General features: G+C 41.2%; 1 protein-coding gene across 4 annotated transcripts in view; it reads left to right on the top strand.

The window, feature by feature from the left end:
- The window catches only part of LOC126235881 (CD109 antigen-like), a 565,987-nt gene that overhangs the window by 512,200 nt on the left and 35,953 nt on the right, over positions 1-17,834 (top strand). For 3 of the 4 annotated variants that reach the window (XM_049944806.1, XM_049944808.1, XM_049944805.1), the window contains exons 22-23: positions 3,976-4,195; positions 12,906-13,086. In XM_049944806.1, coding sequence (XP_049800763.1) covers positions 3,976-4,195; positions 12,906-13,086 — 401 coding nt within the window. The remainder of the gene's footprint in view (positions 1-3,975; positions 4,196-12,905; positions 13,087-17,834) is intronic. The other variant, XM_049944807.1, reaches the window with a different exon arrangement.

Raw genomic sequence — 17,834 nt, forward strand, 5'->3', positions numbered from 1 at the left:
ATACACTACTCCTGATTTATTGTCATGACACATTTAGTCCTTAATTGTTCACCACATTCACAACTAAGCACCGAGCGAGGTGGCGCAGTGGTTAGCACACTGGACTCGCATTCGGGAGGACGATGGTTCAATACCGCGTCCGGCCATCCTGATTTAGGTTTTCCGTGATTTCCCTAGATCACTTCAGGCAAATGCCGGGATGGTTCCTTCGAAAGGGCACGGCCGATTTCCTTCCCCATCCTTCCCTAATCCGAGCTTGTGCTCCGTCTCGAATGACCTCGTTGTCGACGGGACGTTAAACACTAATCTCCTCCTCCTCCACAACTAAGCAAGTGCCACTACATGTACCACAATTCGATGTATCACAAACCCAACATCCATTTCTCCACTGGCTAATAATGGCATTATTTGGACTACACTAAACAAAATTGCACGTTAACAATTGTGAAAGGCTTGTCAATGTTCCAACCTCGACTTTCCATTGTTCAGTATTGCATGTTGTTTCTGATAACCAATGGTTTCTGAGCAGTTTCACTGACCTTTGTATCCAAACTGTGAAGGAAGTCTTCTGCAGTAGTTAACAAAGATATGTAATGATTTATTCATAATTTAGGAAATCACTGTAGGTATTACATGACTCTTATTATTTCAGCTGTAACGTGACTGATAACAGCAAAAGTAAAGGGGTTACAAAATGTAGACTAGCAATAGTGAGGAAACATTAAATTTTTTAACTCTGATATGAATTTAAGTGTTAGGGAGTATTTCTGAAAGTATTTGTGTGGAGTGCACCCTTATATTGAGGTGAGAAGTGGACAACAAGTAGCACAGACAAGAAGGCAAGTGTTCTACTGACTGAGCATCCAAATAGGCTATGACTCACGGTCTGCTCTCACACCTTCACTTCTGCCATTATCTCTCACCTGCTTTCCAAACTTTACAGAACTTCTCCTGCATGTGATGCGGGACTAGCGCTCCTGGAAGAAAGGATATTGCAGAGACATGGCTTAGCCACGGTGTAGGGGATTGTTCCCTAAATTAATTTTCACTGTGAGTCAAACCAGATCTCAAGCTGGGGTCTCATGTTTGAGTCCCAGTCTGGCACACAGTATTAACTTGCTATGAAGTTTCAGATAATCGCACAATCAGCTACAGAGAGAAAATTCATTCTGGAAACTGTACCTTCATTGGGGAGGGAGGAGAGAGGGGGAGCTTGGCAAGATTAAAAAGAAAGGAGAGGTCACTTAGAACGCAAGATCAGAGAGACCCACCTGTAGTGGGGATGAGGATAGAAGACGATGAAGGGAGTGGGGGGCAGATGTTAGAAGTGGAGGGATGTGAACCAGTTGTAGAGGGAAACAAAGGTTTGAGTATAATATGTAGGTAAAAGTGAATCTAGGTTGCAGTAGTTACACAACTATGAAGACACTCCTACAACAGAAACCAGCACCAATTAGTCTTTGGACTGAGGACTACAACAATCCAAAGCAATTACTAGTTTCATTGAAATCGTGAAATATTTCAGATGAACATCCAAAGTTTCAGACTTGTACAATAATGCGCCGCTGCAGACACTCAGTTGTAAAAGGTGACTCATTGTGACTGAAAATACTTCTATCTTTTTGATGGGTTTCTTCAGTTTTTCCACAATGTATATCATGATTGAAAAGTTCTCAGGCAATTGGCTGTGTTGTTGTGGTGCAACATTTCAAAAACAGAAAGAGTTTTCACAATCACGTGTGTTGGCAGGCTGATATCAGGAAGGGGGGGGGATCAGTGTCCCTTTATAACTGTGGGTGTCCCCCACTTCTTCCACATAACTAGCAGCCCCAGTGCCATGTTGGCTCTCTTCCTCTCTTTCCAGAACCTCCAGTGTTCCAATGTCTGTCTTATAATTTGCAGTTTGCCTTGCTAGGATTGTTAGACAGAATGGCGTTGAGTCAAGAACGGTGCCTTGGCATGGACCTGGGACCTAATGCCTGGTCCACTAGTAGGCATTTGGAATGAGTGGGAGATGTCTACAGGTATGAAGAGAGACTCCCCAGCCATCAGTCCCTTAGCATGCCTCTTGGTGACATTTCAGTCTGTTGTCAAAATATTGTGTATGTTTGTTACAAAGATCCAGGCATCTGTACAAGGACTTACCATTCACATTTGTGTCTTCACTTACATATATTTCGAACATAGTGAACAACACACGTATCTCACGTATCTCTGATGGGCAAGGTGTTCTCAGACTCAGTCAAGTATGCTTGATGAGTCAGCAGTGCAGCTGTAGGGCTCAGTCCACTGGTAATAGGCTCCAAGGATAAATCCTGTGTGATGTTGAGTTTACGACTCCAGAAACAAGGAAAAAAATGCTGTGTTCATAATAGGAGAGATGATTATGCAACTATCTGTCAACTTACTTTGTGCCAGGTACTTCATAATTTGCTCAACTCGTACTGGATAAAAGCTCGGGCAGTTTCACATGGAAGAAAAGCATGTAATAATGTTGAAGGACGTCTGCTGATTTGAATCACTTTGCAAAAGTTCAGTGGGCAGTCCTGCCTGTAATACATTACAGCTCAGATCTGGATACTTTGAAGCACATCTTTCAGTGCTGCATGAAACTTTCACTTTGCTATAAAATATTTACTGTTATAAAATATACTGAAAGATTGAACCTGTATGCCTATTTGTTGCTCAGACCTTGTTCCTAAGATTTTGCTGACAACTCTCTTACCTCCTCAGCTAACCAGATCCACAATTTTTATACGCCAAGAAATTTTAAAACAGTGTACACTTTGGTGCAGAGTGGAAACTTCTCACTGAAACCAACCTGTAAGCTGTGGCCGAACCGTTGTCCGCCACATCCCTCTTCCCAGAGTTGCTAGTCTGGCAAAAGGAGCTTCTGTGCACTAAGCAAAATAGATAATGGCAGATGGAAGCTATGAAGTGGGTGGTGAGGTGTGTACAGTTTCTTGGTCGCAAGAGCATTGCCTGTGGCCAGTAAGGTGAGGTCCAGAATAGTCCTGATGTTGTGCACAGTTTTAAACTCTTGGGATTTAAACTCTTGGGAATTAGAACAGCACTTGGCACAGGGAAACGAAAGTGTTGAACCTACTACCAAACAGAAATACTGTATATCATTGACTATATTCTTTTGAATCATAGAAGCTAGGTTCAGACTGAGAATGTTGCCACTAGTGGATAATGTTCTTATTGACTGAGCTGGTCAAGTATTTGTTATGACTTTCTCTGACAACATAAATTTTGCCTGTACCAGTATGTTACTTTCCAAAATTCACAGAAGTTCTCAGTAATACCGTGTTGGACTAGCAGTCTAGGAAAAAAAGATACTGTGGAGAAATGCATAGCCGCAGCCTATGGGTTGTTTCTGTAATGAATCTTTCACTGCAGTGGAGTGTGTATTGTCTTGATACGTTGTGTGACAGATCAGGACTTTCTTCTGAAACCTTGCCTTTTGCAGGCAGTGCTCTTACGAGCTTAGCTTTCCAAGTGTGACTCTGACCCAATCCTACAGCTTGAAGTTGGTGCTGTTGCTGAGTCAGTCTTCAACTACACCCTTTCTTTTGAGAGTGCTAGTTGAGTAAATTATTTGGGAGGGCATCTGTGAAGTTCGGAAAGTAGAAGCGAGTTTTATTGCCAGTACTGAATGTCTGACAGTGTGGTCACAACTCATTAAAGAACAGCTCACTTGGTAATAGCATTGGCAGCAAGTGGACAAGGTTCTGGTTTTGAGTCCTAGTTCCGCATACATTTTTAATCTGTTAGGAAGTCTTAACCATGAGCTGCATTTCAGAATGAAAGAATGCTTTAAATATGGGTGGTGCTATAATAACCTTTTATGTTAAAAAATACTGTGACACTACATTTTGAGAACCTGTAGACTAAGTTATTAGGATAATAGGTAAATTACATTTAGATAAAGAGCAAGTGCTTGTAGTAATTTGGGGAATTATTATTTTGCAGGCTGACAGCTTATGTAACAAAATCATTCAGTCAGGCAATGTCATATGTGCCTGTGGAAGACAGAGTGATAGAGGAGGCTTTGCGATGGTTGTCAAACAACCAGGCTTCTGACGGCAGCTTCCCAGAAGTGGGCAAGGTCAGCCACAGTGCCATGCAGGGCGGTGCAGCCAAGGGCCTGGCTCTTACAGCGTACACTCTCATTACATTCCTTGAGAGCCAGGTAAGTCAGACCCAGTGTACATGTATGACGTATGAAAGCAGCTGAGGGTAAAAACAATGTTTTGTATGTTTTCCTGTGAATGACAGCACCATACAAGATGTGAACTGTTTCTGCAAACTTCAGATTGTTAAGTTACTCACAGTTGCTCAGTCTGTACTGTTTTCTCCCTCATGTCCTGGGATTCATTCTGTCTTCCTCTTTGGTATCCTAGTAAGTGTACAGTCTTCTATTTCTCCACATTACCCAAAACATATTATTCTGAAAATTTAGCCCCTTAACTTAAAAGCCCTTGTTGTCTTGTTTTTATTGTTTTGATACAAACTTTAAACCCAGATTATCTCAGGCGGCTTAAGAAAGACGTTCAGAAAAATAAAACCCTACTTGTATCTATTTCAGCACTGATAGTTAAGTGTTTGGCTGCTAGACAGCATCAGGTATTACATTTGTAGCCTGGATGTCATCTTTACTGTGTGCAGCTTTGGATACTCTGCAACAAAATGTGTGCTCTCAGACTCTCTCCTACATTGTTGTTTTGGCAGTGCTTTCAAAAAAAGGACGGAGTTTGACATAGAATTTAGTAGCTCAGAAAGTGAAGAAGAATATGATGTTACTTCATTAGAGACTGAAAGTGATGAAATTTTGTCATTTGAGTGACAAGTGCTCATAAGTGGTATAATATAAATGCATCTACTGTGCTCCAGGCAGCTCCTCCAAGATTTATGTTCACAAGAAACCATTTTAAAATACATAGTTTAGACTTCATAGCTATCCAGAAACTAAAAAAATTACTTCAAGTTTCAGGATATTTTAGTCAAAGTCCAGTGTACAAGTATACACAGGATTTTATTATTTGTGATTTTCATAATTTTGTTTAAAATCTGTCTTATATAGCTGTACGTAATGTCATCCATTAAAAAAAACTTTAATTTTTTGGAACATAAATTGAAAAAAAAATATTGTTAAATAAAGGGATTAATAATTGTACACTTTTTATGCTTGTTGACTGGCTGCTGTCAAGTGGTAAATACATATGTTATCTATCTGTATTTAGTTGAATCCTAAAGAATTTTGAAACCATTTGAAGAAAATAATTGTATCACTTATTTCTAAAAGGGGACAACTCACATTTGATAAATTATTCAGGAGGACAAAAAAATCATTCCACAACCTTGTTTAACAATGTAATGGTGAATCTCATTCTGCTGTGTGAAATAATTCATTTGCTGGAATGTGTAAGGTTAATATTACCAGAATCAGAGGTTCTGATACTTGTCCGACCATGTGAGCTGCAGATTCCTCAACTGGGGCCATAAGTTGGTAGAGTTTTGGTTTCTGCTAAATAAGGCAGGAGTCCATTACACACAAGAGACAGGTGCATAGGTAGTGAGGGCTGTGTTACATGGACTGGGTGGGTTTTTGGGTTAGAGGGTCTCTGGGAAACACAAGAAGGGCTTAAGTCTCAAAGGGTGCTGGTCAAACACAGGAAGAAAGTAGATCTAGGAATCATCGGTATAACAGTTGTAAAGTGTCGTAGCTGTGTTGGGAAAATATTGTATCTCCAAGTGCTAACAGGAAGTGCTGATGCCCAAATCATTACAGGCACTGAAAGCTGACTAAAGCTGGAAATAAGTTCAACCAAATTTTTTGTGAAAAATCTAATGGTGTTCAGGAAGATAGGCTAAATACAGTCGCTGGTGTCATGTTTGTTGCTGTTAGAAGTAACTTGTCTTGTACCAAAATTGAAGCAGATTGTTTCTGTGAGTTAGTATGGGTACAAGTCATTCTTAGCAAAGGGAATAAAATAATAACTGGATCGCTTTACTGATCTAACAGCTCAGATGATACAGTTGCTGAAAGGTTCAAAGAAAACTTGAGTCTAATTTCAAAAATGTACCAAACTCATACAGTTATAGTTAGTTGTGACTTCAATTTACCCTCAATGTGTTGGCGAAAATACATGTTTAAATACAGATGTATGCATAAAACAACATCAGAAATTGTGCTAAACACATTCTCTGAAAATTGTTTGGAGCAATTAGTTCATGAGACCACCGAATATTAAACAATTGTGAAAACACAGTTGGCCTCTTAGCAACAAACAATCCTGAGCTAATAAAGAGCTTCAAACTGGATACAGGGATTAGTGAACACAGGGTTGTTGTAGCGAAACTGAATAGTGTAACTCCTAAATCCTCCAAAAATAAATGAAAAATATATCTTTAAAAAAAAAAAACGGATAAAAATTCGCTTGGTGCGAGACAATCTACACTCTTTCCAAATTAGCAATGTAAGTGTAGACCAGATGTGGCTCGAATTGAAAGAAATAGTATTGACAGCAATTAAGAGATTTATACTAAACAAATTAACAAACAGTAGAGCTATTCTCCAATGGTACACAAAACAAATCAGAATACTGTTGCAGAAACAACAACAACAACAACAACAACAATGAAAGAAAAATACGAAATTCAAATGAATGCAAAGTCCGCAAGATTCGTGACCTGCAGAAGCTCAAAATTTAATGTGGATTTCAATGCAAGATAGTTACAGTAGTTTCCACAACAAATCTTTGTCTCAAAACGTGGCAAAAAATCCAAAGAGATTCTGGTCGTATGTAAAGTATGCTAGCGGCCAGACACAGTCAATGCTTTCTCTGCACGATAGTAATGGGAATACTATTGATGACAGTCCTGGTAAAGGGAGTTACTAAACACAGCCTTCTGAAATTTCCTCACCAAAGAAGACAGAGTAAATATTCTCGAATTCGTATCTACAGTATCTGCCAAGATGAGTAACTTAGAAGTAAATATCCTCGGAGTAATGAAGCAACTTAAATTGTGTAATAAAAGCAAGTCTTCTGATCCAAACTGTATACCAGATAGGTTCCTTTCAGAGTATGCTGGTGCAGTAGTTCCATAGTTAACAATCACATGCAACCACTCACACAACAAAGGATCCATACCCAAAGACTGGAAAGTTGCACAGGTCACACAAATATTCAAGAAAGGCAGTAGGAGTAATCCACTAAATTACAGGCCCATATCATTAATGTTGATATGCAGCAATATACACTCCTGGAAATTGAAATAAGAACACCGTGAATTCATTGTCACAGGAAGGGGAAACTTTTTTGACACATTCCTGGGGTCAGATACATCACATGATCACACTGACAGAACCACAGGCACATAGACACAGGCAACAGAGCATGCACAATGTCGGCACTAGTACAGTGTATATCCACCTTTCGCAGCAATGCAGGCTGCTATTCTCCCATGGAGACGATCGTAGAGATGCTGGATGTAGTCCTGTGGAACGGCTTGCCATGCCATTTCCACCTGGCGCCTCAGTTGGACCAGTGTTCGTGCTGGACGTGCAGACCGCGTGAGACGACGCTTCATCCAGTCCCAAACATGCTCAATGGGGGACAGATCCGGAGATCTTGCTGGCCAGGGTAGTTGACTTACACCTTCTAGAGCACGTTGGGTGGCACGGGATACATGCGGATGTGCATTGTCCTGTTGGAACAGCAAGTTCCCTTGCCGGTCTAGGAATGGTAGAACGATGGGTTCGATGACGGTTTGGATGTACCGTGCACTATTCAGTGTCCCCTCGACGATCACCAGTGGTGTACGGCCAGTGTAGGAGATCGCTCCCCACACCATGATGCCGGGTGTTGGCCCTGTGTGCCTCGGTCGTATGCAGTCCTGATTGTGGCGCTCACCTGCACGGCGCCAAACACGCATACGACCATAATTGGCACCAAGGCAGAAGCGACTCTCATCGCTGAAGACGACACGTCTCCATTCGTCCCTTCATTCACGCCTGTCGCGACACCACTGGAGGCGGGCTGCACGATGTTGGGGCGTGAGCGGAAGACGGCCTAACGGTGTGCGGGACCGTAGCCCAGCTTCATGGAGACGGTTGCGAATGGTCCTCGCCGATACCCCAGGAGCAACAGTGTCCCTAATTTGCTGGGAAGTGGCGGTGCGGTCCCCTACGGCACTGCGTAGGATCCTACGGTCTTGGCGTGCATCCGTGCGTCGCTGCGGTCCGGTCCCAGGTCGACGGGCACGTGCACCTTCCGCCGACCACTGGCGACAACATCGATGTACTGTGGAGACCTCACGCCCCACGTGTTGAGCAATTCGGCGGTACGTCCACCCGGCCTCCCGCATGCCCACTATACGCCCTCGCTCAAAGTCCGTCAACTGCCAACTGCACATACGGTTCACGTCCACGCTGTCGCGGCATGCTACCAGTGTTAAAAGACTGCGATGGAGCTCCGTATGCCACGGCAAACTGGCTGACACTGACGGCGGCGGTGCATAAATGCTGCGCAGCTAGCGCCATTCGACGGCCAAGACCGCGGTTCCTGGTGTGTCCGCTGTGCCGTGCGTGTGATCATTGCTTGTACAGCCCTCTCGCAGTGTCCGGAGCAAGTATGGTGGGTCTGACACACCGGTGTCAATGTGTTCTTTTTTCCATTTCCAGGAGTGTATATAGTGTTCGAACATCATGAATTACCTTGAAGAAAACTCTATTGACACACAGTCAGCACGGATTTAGAAAACATCATCCTTGTGAAATACAGCTATCCCTTTACACACTCAAATTGTTGAGTGCTATTGACAAAGGAGTTCAGATTGATTCTGTATTTCTCGATTTCCAGAAGGCTTTTGATGCCATACCTCACAAGCAGCTTGTAATCAGATTGCATGGTTATGGGATATCATGTCAGTTATGCAGCTGGGTTTGTCATTCCCTATCAGAGAGGTCACAGTTTGTAGTAACTGACGGAAAGTCATTGAGTAAAACAGAAGTGATTTCTGGCATTACCCTACTGTTCCTTATCTATAAAAACGATTTAGGAGACAATGTAACCTGCTATCTTATGTTGTTTCCAGATATTGCTGTCTTTTATTGTCTTGTAAAGTCATCAGAAGAGCAAAACAAATTGCAAAAAGATTTAGAAAAGATATCTTTATGGTGCAAAAATTGGCAATTGACCCTGAATAATGAAAAATGTGAAATCATCTACATGAGTGCTAAAAGGAATCTGTTGAATGTCAGTTACATGATAAATCAATCAAATTTAAAGGCCACAAATTCAACTAACTGCCTAGAAATTGTAATCACAAACAACTTAACCTGGAAAGATCACATAGAAAATGTTGTGAGAAAGGCGAAACAAAGACTGTTGTATTGGCAGAACACTTAGAAGATGCAATAGATCCACTAAGGAGACTGTCTACACCACACTTTTCCATCCTCCGTTGGAGTACTGCCACACTATGTGGGATCCTTATCAGGTAGGATTAACAGAGTAGATCAGGAATGTTCAAAGGAGGACAGTACGTTTAGTGTTATCAAGAAATAAGGGAGAGAGTGTCGCGGATGTGATAAGGGATTAGGGGTGGACATTGTTAAAACAAAGGAATTTCTCGTTGCTGTGGGATCTTCTCATGAAATTTTAGTCATCAGCTTTCTCCTTCAAATGCGAAAATATTTTGTTGACACTTAACCTATATAGGGAGAAATGATCGTCATAATAAAATAAGCAAAATCGGAGCTGGCACAGAAAGATTCGGGTGTTCGCTTTTTCTGTATGCTGTTTGAGCGTGGAATAACCGAGAATTATTGTGCAGGCAGTCCAATGAACCATCTGCCAGGCACTTAGGTGTGATTTGCAGAGTATCAATGTAGATGTAGATGTAGATATACACTCCTGGAAATGGAAAAAAGAACACATTGACACCGGTGTGTCAGACCCACCATACTTGCTCCGGACACTGCGAGAGGGCTGTACAAGCAATGATCACACGCACGGCACAGCGGACACACCAGGAACCGCGGTCTTGGCCGTCGAATGGCGCTAGCTGCGCAGCATTTATGCACCGCCGCCGTCAGTGTCAGCCAGTTTGCCGTGGCATATGGAGCTCCATCGCAGTCTTTAACACTGGTAGCATGCCGCGACAGCGTGGAGGTGAACCGTATGTGCAGTTGACGGACTTTGAGCGAGGGCGTATAGTGGGCATGCGGGAGGCCGGGTGGACGTACCGCCGAATTGCTCAACACGTGGGGCGTGAGGTCTCCACAGTACATCGATGTTGTCGCCAGTGGTCGGCGGAAGGTGCACGTGCCCGTCGACCTGGGACTGGACCGCAGCGACGCACGGATGCACGCCAAGACCGTAGGATCCTACGCAGTGCCGTAGGGGACCGCACCGCCACTTCCCAGCAAATTAGGGACACTGTTGCTTCTGGGGTATCGGCGAGGACCATTCGCAACCGTCTCCATGAAGCTGGGCTACGGTCCCGCACACCGTTAGGCCGTCTTCCGCTCACGCCCCAACATCGTGCAGCCCGCCTCCAGTGGTGTCGCGACAGGCGTGAATGGAGGGACGAATGGAGACGTGTCGTCTTCAGCGATGAGAGTCGCTTCTACCTTGGTGCCAATGATGGTCGTATGCGTGTTTGGCGCCGTGCAGGTGAGCGCCACAATCAGGACTGCATACGACCGAGGCACACAGGGCCAACACCCGGCATCATGGTGTGGGGAGCGATCTCCTACACTGGCCGTACACCACTGGTGATCGTCGAGGGGACACTGAATAGTGCACGGTACATCCAAACCGTCATCGAACCCATCGTTCTACCATTCCTAGACCGGCAAGGGAACTTGCTGTTCCAACAGGACAATGCACGTCCGCATGTATCCCGTGCCACCCAACGTGCTCTAGAAGGTGTAAGTCAACTACCCTGGTCAGCAAGATCTCCGGATCTGTCCCCCATTGAGCATGTTTGGGACTGGATGAAGCGTCGTCTCACACGGTTTGCACGTCCAGCACGAACACTGGTCCAACTGAGGCGCCAGGTGGAAATGGCATGGCAAGCCGTTCCACAGGACTACATCCAGCATCTCTACGATCGTCTCCATGGGAGAATAGCAGCCTGCATTGCTGCGAAAGGTGGATATACACTGTACTAGTGCCGACATTGTGCATGCTCTGTTGCCTGTGTCTATGTGCCTGTGGTTCTGTCAGTGTGATCATGTGATGTATCTGACCCCAGGAATGTGTCAATAAAGTTTCCCCTTCCTGGGACAATGAATTCACGGTGTTCTTATTTCAATTTCCAGGAGTGTAGATGTAAGTAGTTTGGAAAATTTTTGTAGCTGGTATGGTGCTCTTCATCAGACCGAGTTATTGCTTATAGAAATAATTGAGGAAGTAAATATATTTTGAGGAACTTAAATTACAAGAAAAGTAAAAACAATGTAGGAAAAGATAGATTGCTACTTACCGTAAAGAAGGCACATCAAGTTGCAGACAGGCACAATTAAAAGACACTGACATGTAGATTTCGGCCACAGCCTTCATCAGTAAAGAGAGAGGCGCACGCATGCACGCATGTGGCGTCTCAGGCCAATCCCAGCATCTTGGGCCAGAGTTGGTGGTCGTGTGTGTGTGTGTGTGTGTGTGTGTGTGTGTGTGTGCTCTGTGTACTTGCTTGCCTGCGTGCGCGTGGGGGGGGCGTAAGTAGCAGTCTATCTTTTCCTGCATTGTTGATATTCCTACCTGGAGTTTCCATTGTTTGAAGGAAGGGAAAAACTTATATTTAATGAATGACAGTATTTAGAATGGAATAAATATAACGTAAAGTATATGGGTATGTCTGAAGCATACTATTACACAGAAAAATTATGGTAGATTATCATGATATGAAATACATTTAAAGAGTAACCAAATGACTTACTGTTTGTGATAGAAAATTTGTTACAAATGATGACTGACCACTGCATAAAGTTTATAAATGAATACAGAACATTTTACAAAAATATGATTGGTTTTAGTCGCTTTTCAGTCATGTTCATTCACGTCTGTTATAGGCAAAATCTTCAGTTCACTATAAAGACTTGATACTGTCAATTTGTTATACACTTAAGAAGTTTCTTCTCTCCTGATGTTGTCACTTATTAGAAAAATTACAAACTTAAATTCACTCTCTACCATCAGCAAAGCAATGATGGCATCCCATTTTAATTGCAATAACTGCATCTATGTCTTAAGAAACCTAAACTGACAAAATCTGCATTTTCAACTTTTGAGGAGTTATCCCCTTTAAGGAATCAGTGATTCAGTTTTGATTCAGAAAGTGACACAACCTGCGCAAAACGTTATTTGTTCACAAATCAGCTGAATGATGTCGAGCCAGATGCCCGTTTCTAGTGCAAACAGTGTTATAGAAGATGAAGCAAAAATGGTTAAAATAGCCTTACATTTCCTATAGTCTCAGTCCTTCCTGGTCCTGGTATTCTGTTTCTAACAACATAGTTTCATGTCTTCATTTCTCTTATGTCTACGTCTACTGTCCATTTTTCTGTGTATCTTATTTTCTCTTGTATTGTGCTTTCTCTGGTCTCAACATGTCTTAATTCATCAACAATTGTTCATTTTTTGACACTCAAGCTTTGAGTGCAGTTTTGACAGCTTTCACTATACCCTTCTTGTTGGAACATCAGGAGGGAGTGACACAGCATTAATGAGATAAATACAAACTTTATTATTACTTTCGTTATTTGGATATGCTCAGTGACCACTATTCTGTCTCATTGAAAGTGTTCTTGATGCTTCTCTTTCTCATTTTTATGTTCCTTGCACACAAATTGGAATGAATCTGGATGTACAGTATTTTCTGTATTCTTTTAGCAGAGATACAGGCAGATGTACCACAACACCATCAACAAGGCAGTGGAGTACATTGTGCGGAACATAGATAGCATCAACGACACTTATGCCATAGCTATAACAGCATATGCACTCCACCTTGCTGACCATACTGCCAAGGATGCTGCCTTCAACATTCTAGAGAGTAGGGCTAAGACTGAAGGTAAGAGTTATGCAGAGCAAGATTCTTTAACATAACACAGTTGAAATTTTTAGTTTGTCAGAATTACCTCAGTTGATGTTTCCTAACTGTTTTTTGCTTTTAAGATAACTTGTTATAATTCCACATCTTCACTCAATGCTTGTCTTTATGATAAGTGTTTATACACTACTGAGTTCATGCTTTGACATCAGTTTCTATTTTGTAATGTTTGCAACTTTGATCTCTATTTCATGTACTGTCAGTAAAAACGAAGTGGATTTGTGTGACATCTAAAAAACAAAACAATCTACTCACCAAGCAGAGTTGTACAGAAATTGCAAGCTTTCGGAGCCAATGGCTCCTTCATCTAGCAAAAGGGTTGAAGGCGAAGGAAAAGGGGTGATGGAAAGGGACTGGTGAGGTTTCCGTCAACCCTTTTGCCAGGAGGAGGAGCCACTGGCTCCAGAAGCTTGCAAATTTCTGTATCTTTATATGTGTTTTCTTGCCGCTGCTTGGGGGATAGAGTTTTTACCTGTCCAATTACAATACATTTTCAAAAATTGATTACTTTCGTTGAAACATTGTATTCCGACACATGTGGCTCAGATCTGTAGACAGAAGCTGGCAAATCTTCTATAATATTGATTCAAGGGGACTGCGTTCATCCGACACTATAGGATTTGTGTGTTTTTCACGCATTGAGCAGTTGATTGGTACTAAATTAATATGGAACATGTTACTAAGCTTTCTGACAGTTGTAACAATTCATGTTGAATGTTACTTAAGTTTCTTCTGCCTGGTCCATTGATGAATGAATGGGAAATTTTCTTGCTTCACAAACTTTATTCCCGTTAATTGACATATGAACTGCACACTCGTCATGTAAACAAAACACGGACAGACTTCAGTGATCTCTTTGACTTCCAAAAGTAACTTTAAAACTGACTGACAAAACAACAACTCAACAACTAACTCGCAGCCTCTCTGCATTGCTTTATATAGAATTTTAACAATAACTTCCAAAATAAAGTATTATTAATTTTGTACAATTTTGATGTTACAATTAAAATTTACAAAATGTAAAGAAACTGATGTTACAGCCGAATAAGGTATAAAATACAATATTCAATGACAATCTTTTACAGTAATATCTTTAGTCTTCCATAAGAAAATCATTCTGAACTTTAAATAATGTCTCTTGTACTACTTTAGTTACATAATTAATTACAGTTTGGATTTGGTTACTAACATGTAATGGTAGTACAGAGCTCGTGCTTTATTCAATAAAATACATAAATGCACAAATAACGCCTCAAATTCTGGAAATTGGAAAACTTTGAGATGTAAACAATTGGAGAGTTAGTTAGAAATGTAATTACAAAGAATATTAATTACAGAGGAAGACATAAAAATAAATAACAAATGAAAATACATCGCTTGGTAATAACTTTTAAGCTGTTTCTCAAGATAGTGTGTTCTTTTGTTACTGGATTTTTAGATTACCATTTTGTTAATTAGAAGCATTGATTTTTCACGCTAGCATCTCTGCAGTCTCTAGGTATTTATTGCTAAGGACTTATTACTTCAATTTCTTGATTAATTACTTAATTTAGTATATGTAAATATTTTATCAATGACAGCAATCCACCGATAATTACGACACCACTCGTCCTTCTAGGACATTCCACATGCCTTCGCAATGAATATCAAGTTTTTTGTCAAATAGGACAGAATGATATATTTATAGACACACATACAAGGCGTTCGGAAGCACTGAATTGTCTGATAACTATCCGGATGCATATAAAAAAAGGTGATATCGGACATCTCATATGAGTCCTGGGGAAGGCTGTACCATTATACAATGTCCTTCAGAGCTAAGAAGCTGTGTTTTCAGTGATTTTTATGTACAGGGTGTCCCTCCCAAGAGTTGTCAGGCACATTTTCTCTGCAATTTCATTTTCGCAATATATAGCTGGAGCTAACTCAAAAAAATACTACTAGTCAAGTCTTTATGCGACGCCCAATTGTCAACAGAAAGTGTCTGTCTGTTTCCCATTACAGACAAAATTATTTTTAAAGTGGAATTTTATGTGCCTATTCAATAGAATGGTTCTGAATGGGTGTAGTGCGCTATTGTTTTTTCGATACGTATTAACAGGGACAGCAAAACACAGAGATTAAACCAGTGTTCCAGCAGTGACTGAGCAGCACCTGGGTCACCGCTGATGCTACCACCGCGCGGAAGCACTGCTTGGTTGCTGCTGGAGTACTGGTTATACTTTATTTTTTAATGTCACTGTTAACACGTACTGATGAAACAGACTGTTCTATAGAATGGGCATGTAAAATCTGGTTTAAAAATAATTTTGTTCCTAATGGGAAACAAACTGATGCTTTCTGTTGAAACTGCGCTTCAGTGAAAGATGTGATGAGCAATATTTGTTTGGGGTTGCTGCAGCTACATACTGCAAAAATGAAATTTCAAATATCTTTTGAAATATCAGAGAAAATGAACCTGATGACTCTTACGAGAGACAATTGGTATAAATTACCTAATGGATAATGTCTGAAACTCCATGAGGCTGTTCACAGATGATGTTTTTGTATACAGAGAAGTTTCAATGCTAGAAAGACCTGCAGAAGATGTATGTTTGATGCAGGGACTGGCAGTTGACCTCTAGCTTAAACAAATGTAGCATATTACACATAAATGAGCCCAAAGATTTGCTGTCCAGGGTGTATACACCCTGGGAAAATTGTTCATCGAGGAAAAATCTGGGAGAAACCCAACAAATTTTTAGAATTCCAGGAATTTTAGTTTTAGTTTTCAGTTAAAGTTTTTTAAATTTGCCTGGTAAGAAATGATACTCTAACAAAGAATTTTACTTTAGCCCACTACTGCAGAACAATACTACAGCAAAAAACATAAACAAGAAAAAATACCAAAGTAAAACATTAGTTGCAAAGGAAATGTGCCATTTATAGTGACAGAACATTGCACACACAACAGCAAAATGTGTCGAAAGGCTTTAGGATGGTGACTATACAATACAACAAAGTGCTTTCAATGAGTGTGATGTCACAACTGTTTACATTTCTAGCAGGTCACACGAAAATATTCCAAATTGTGGTTTGAGAAGCATTACTTTGAAACTAATTTTTTTTTTCCACACAATGAATTATGTTACATGCGAGAATGTGCAATGAATTTCTTAATTCATGGAGTGTTTGACTCTCATTCAAAATTGAACACACACACACACACACACACACACACACACACACACACACACACACACACACACACAAGAACCACCCAAGCTTCAGTTTTGGTTTTTCATGTTTAAGCTAGTTCTTTCATAGACCACAGATTATGCAGTAAGGATGTAAAAAAGTATAATTATCGGTAGAAAAAATGTGAGGTGAGCTCTTCAGAAATTTCACATGTAATTGGCTTTTCTGTGGAGTAGTTGAAGTGCTTGATGGAACATGCATTAAGCCATGTAATCCACAAAATGTTTGGTGCATAGCAGTGAAATTATATTTGTGCCTCTCAGAAATATTCAACTGCTGCAATTTTAGATGTGCTCTTAGGATCCTGCCTAACTACACCCTCGGGAAAAAACGACAAAATTTTCTTATGACCAGTATTACATGAGAAAGCTTAGCTTTTCATGTAGCTATACTGTATATGTATTAATTTAAAGCATTAACTTTTCCCATTTGTGTGTTCTTCCTATTTAACACTAACGCTATTGGGTGACTACATCATGTTGTCTGTGTTCTGGACATCTGGTGTCATTATGTGATCAGAACTATGATTGGCTGACATAAAAAGCACACTGTGCAGCCAGTGTTTTGGAAGCTACGCTGCTGTATTTGGTGGACTTCGTTTTTATACTTTTGTAATACGAAAATAGGCAGTGTATATGTTACCACGCATCGAAGATCTTTCCAAAAACTTCCCTCCCCCCACTCCTCCCCTCCCCCTGTTTCATTTCCTAAAGAGCTAAGAAGTTCTATGCTGGTGTATAGAACAATTACCATTCAAAAGATTTATAAGTTTTACAGATCTGAGGGAAAGTACGAGGTTGGATCAAATATAAACAGAATTTAATTTCTTATTTAAATTCATTTATTAAAAAACTCAAGGTAATTATAATTTATTTTTCCACATAGTCTCCTGCTTTGGAAATGCATTTGTCCCAGCGTGTGGGCAGCTTTTTGATGCCCTCATCATAAAAAGAACTGGGTCGTGTCACCAGCCAGTTGCGCACCAAATCTTCTACATTCTTGTCATATTCAAATCGTTGCCCTCCTAGAACTCCTTTAAGTGGTCCGAATAAATGGGATTTGCAGGACGATAACTCCAGGCTGTAGGGAGAATGATCAAGTGTAGTGCAGTGCATATCCTGTACTTTGGAGACAGAGTTACAGTACGGGGTCACGCATTGTCTTGGAGGAGGATGATCTGTCAAATCGATTGGTCTCGTCTTTGTGGCAATATGCAACTCTCACCTTGTTCAACAATTCGCAGTAGTAAGCAGCATTGATTGTGTGTCACTCATGCAAAAATCGGCAAAATGCCTCACTGATTGAGGAGCGGGGGGGCAGTTGAAAGAACCTTGCCAGCTGACAGTCAAGTCTTGGCTTTCACTGGTGCTGCCACCCCGTTCCGTGGTGAAGCCATGTTTCATCGCAGGTGACATCCGACTCAAAAATGCATCACCTTCTTCCACAAACCTGCTATAAGTCTCTGATAGACC

The sequence above is a fragment of the Schistocerca nitens genome, chromosome 2, assembly GCF_023898315.1.
Source record: "Schistocerca nitens isolate TAMUIC-IGC-003100 chromosome 2, iqSchNite1.1, whole genome shotgun sequence".
In the NCBI taxonomy this organism is placed as follows: domain Eukaryota; kingdom Metazoa; phylum Arthropoda; class Insecta; order Orthoptera; family Acrididae; genus Schistocerca; species Schistocerca nitens.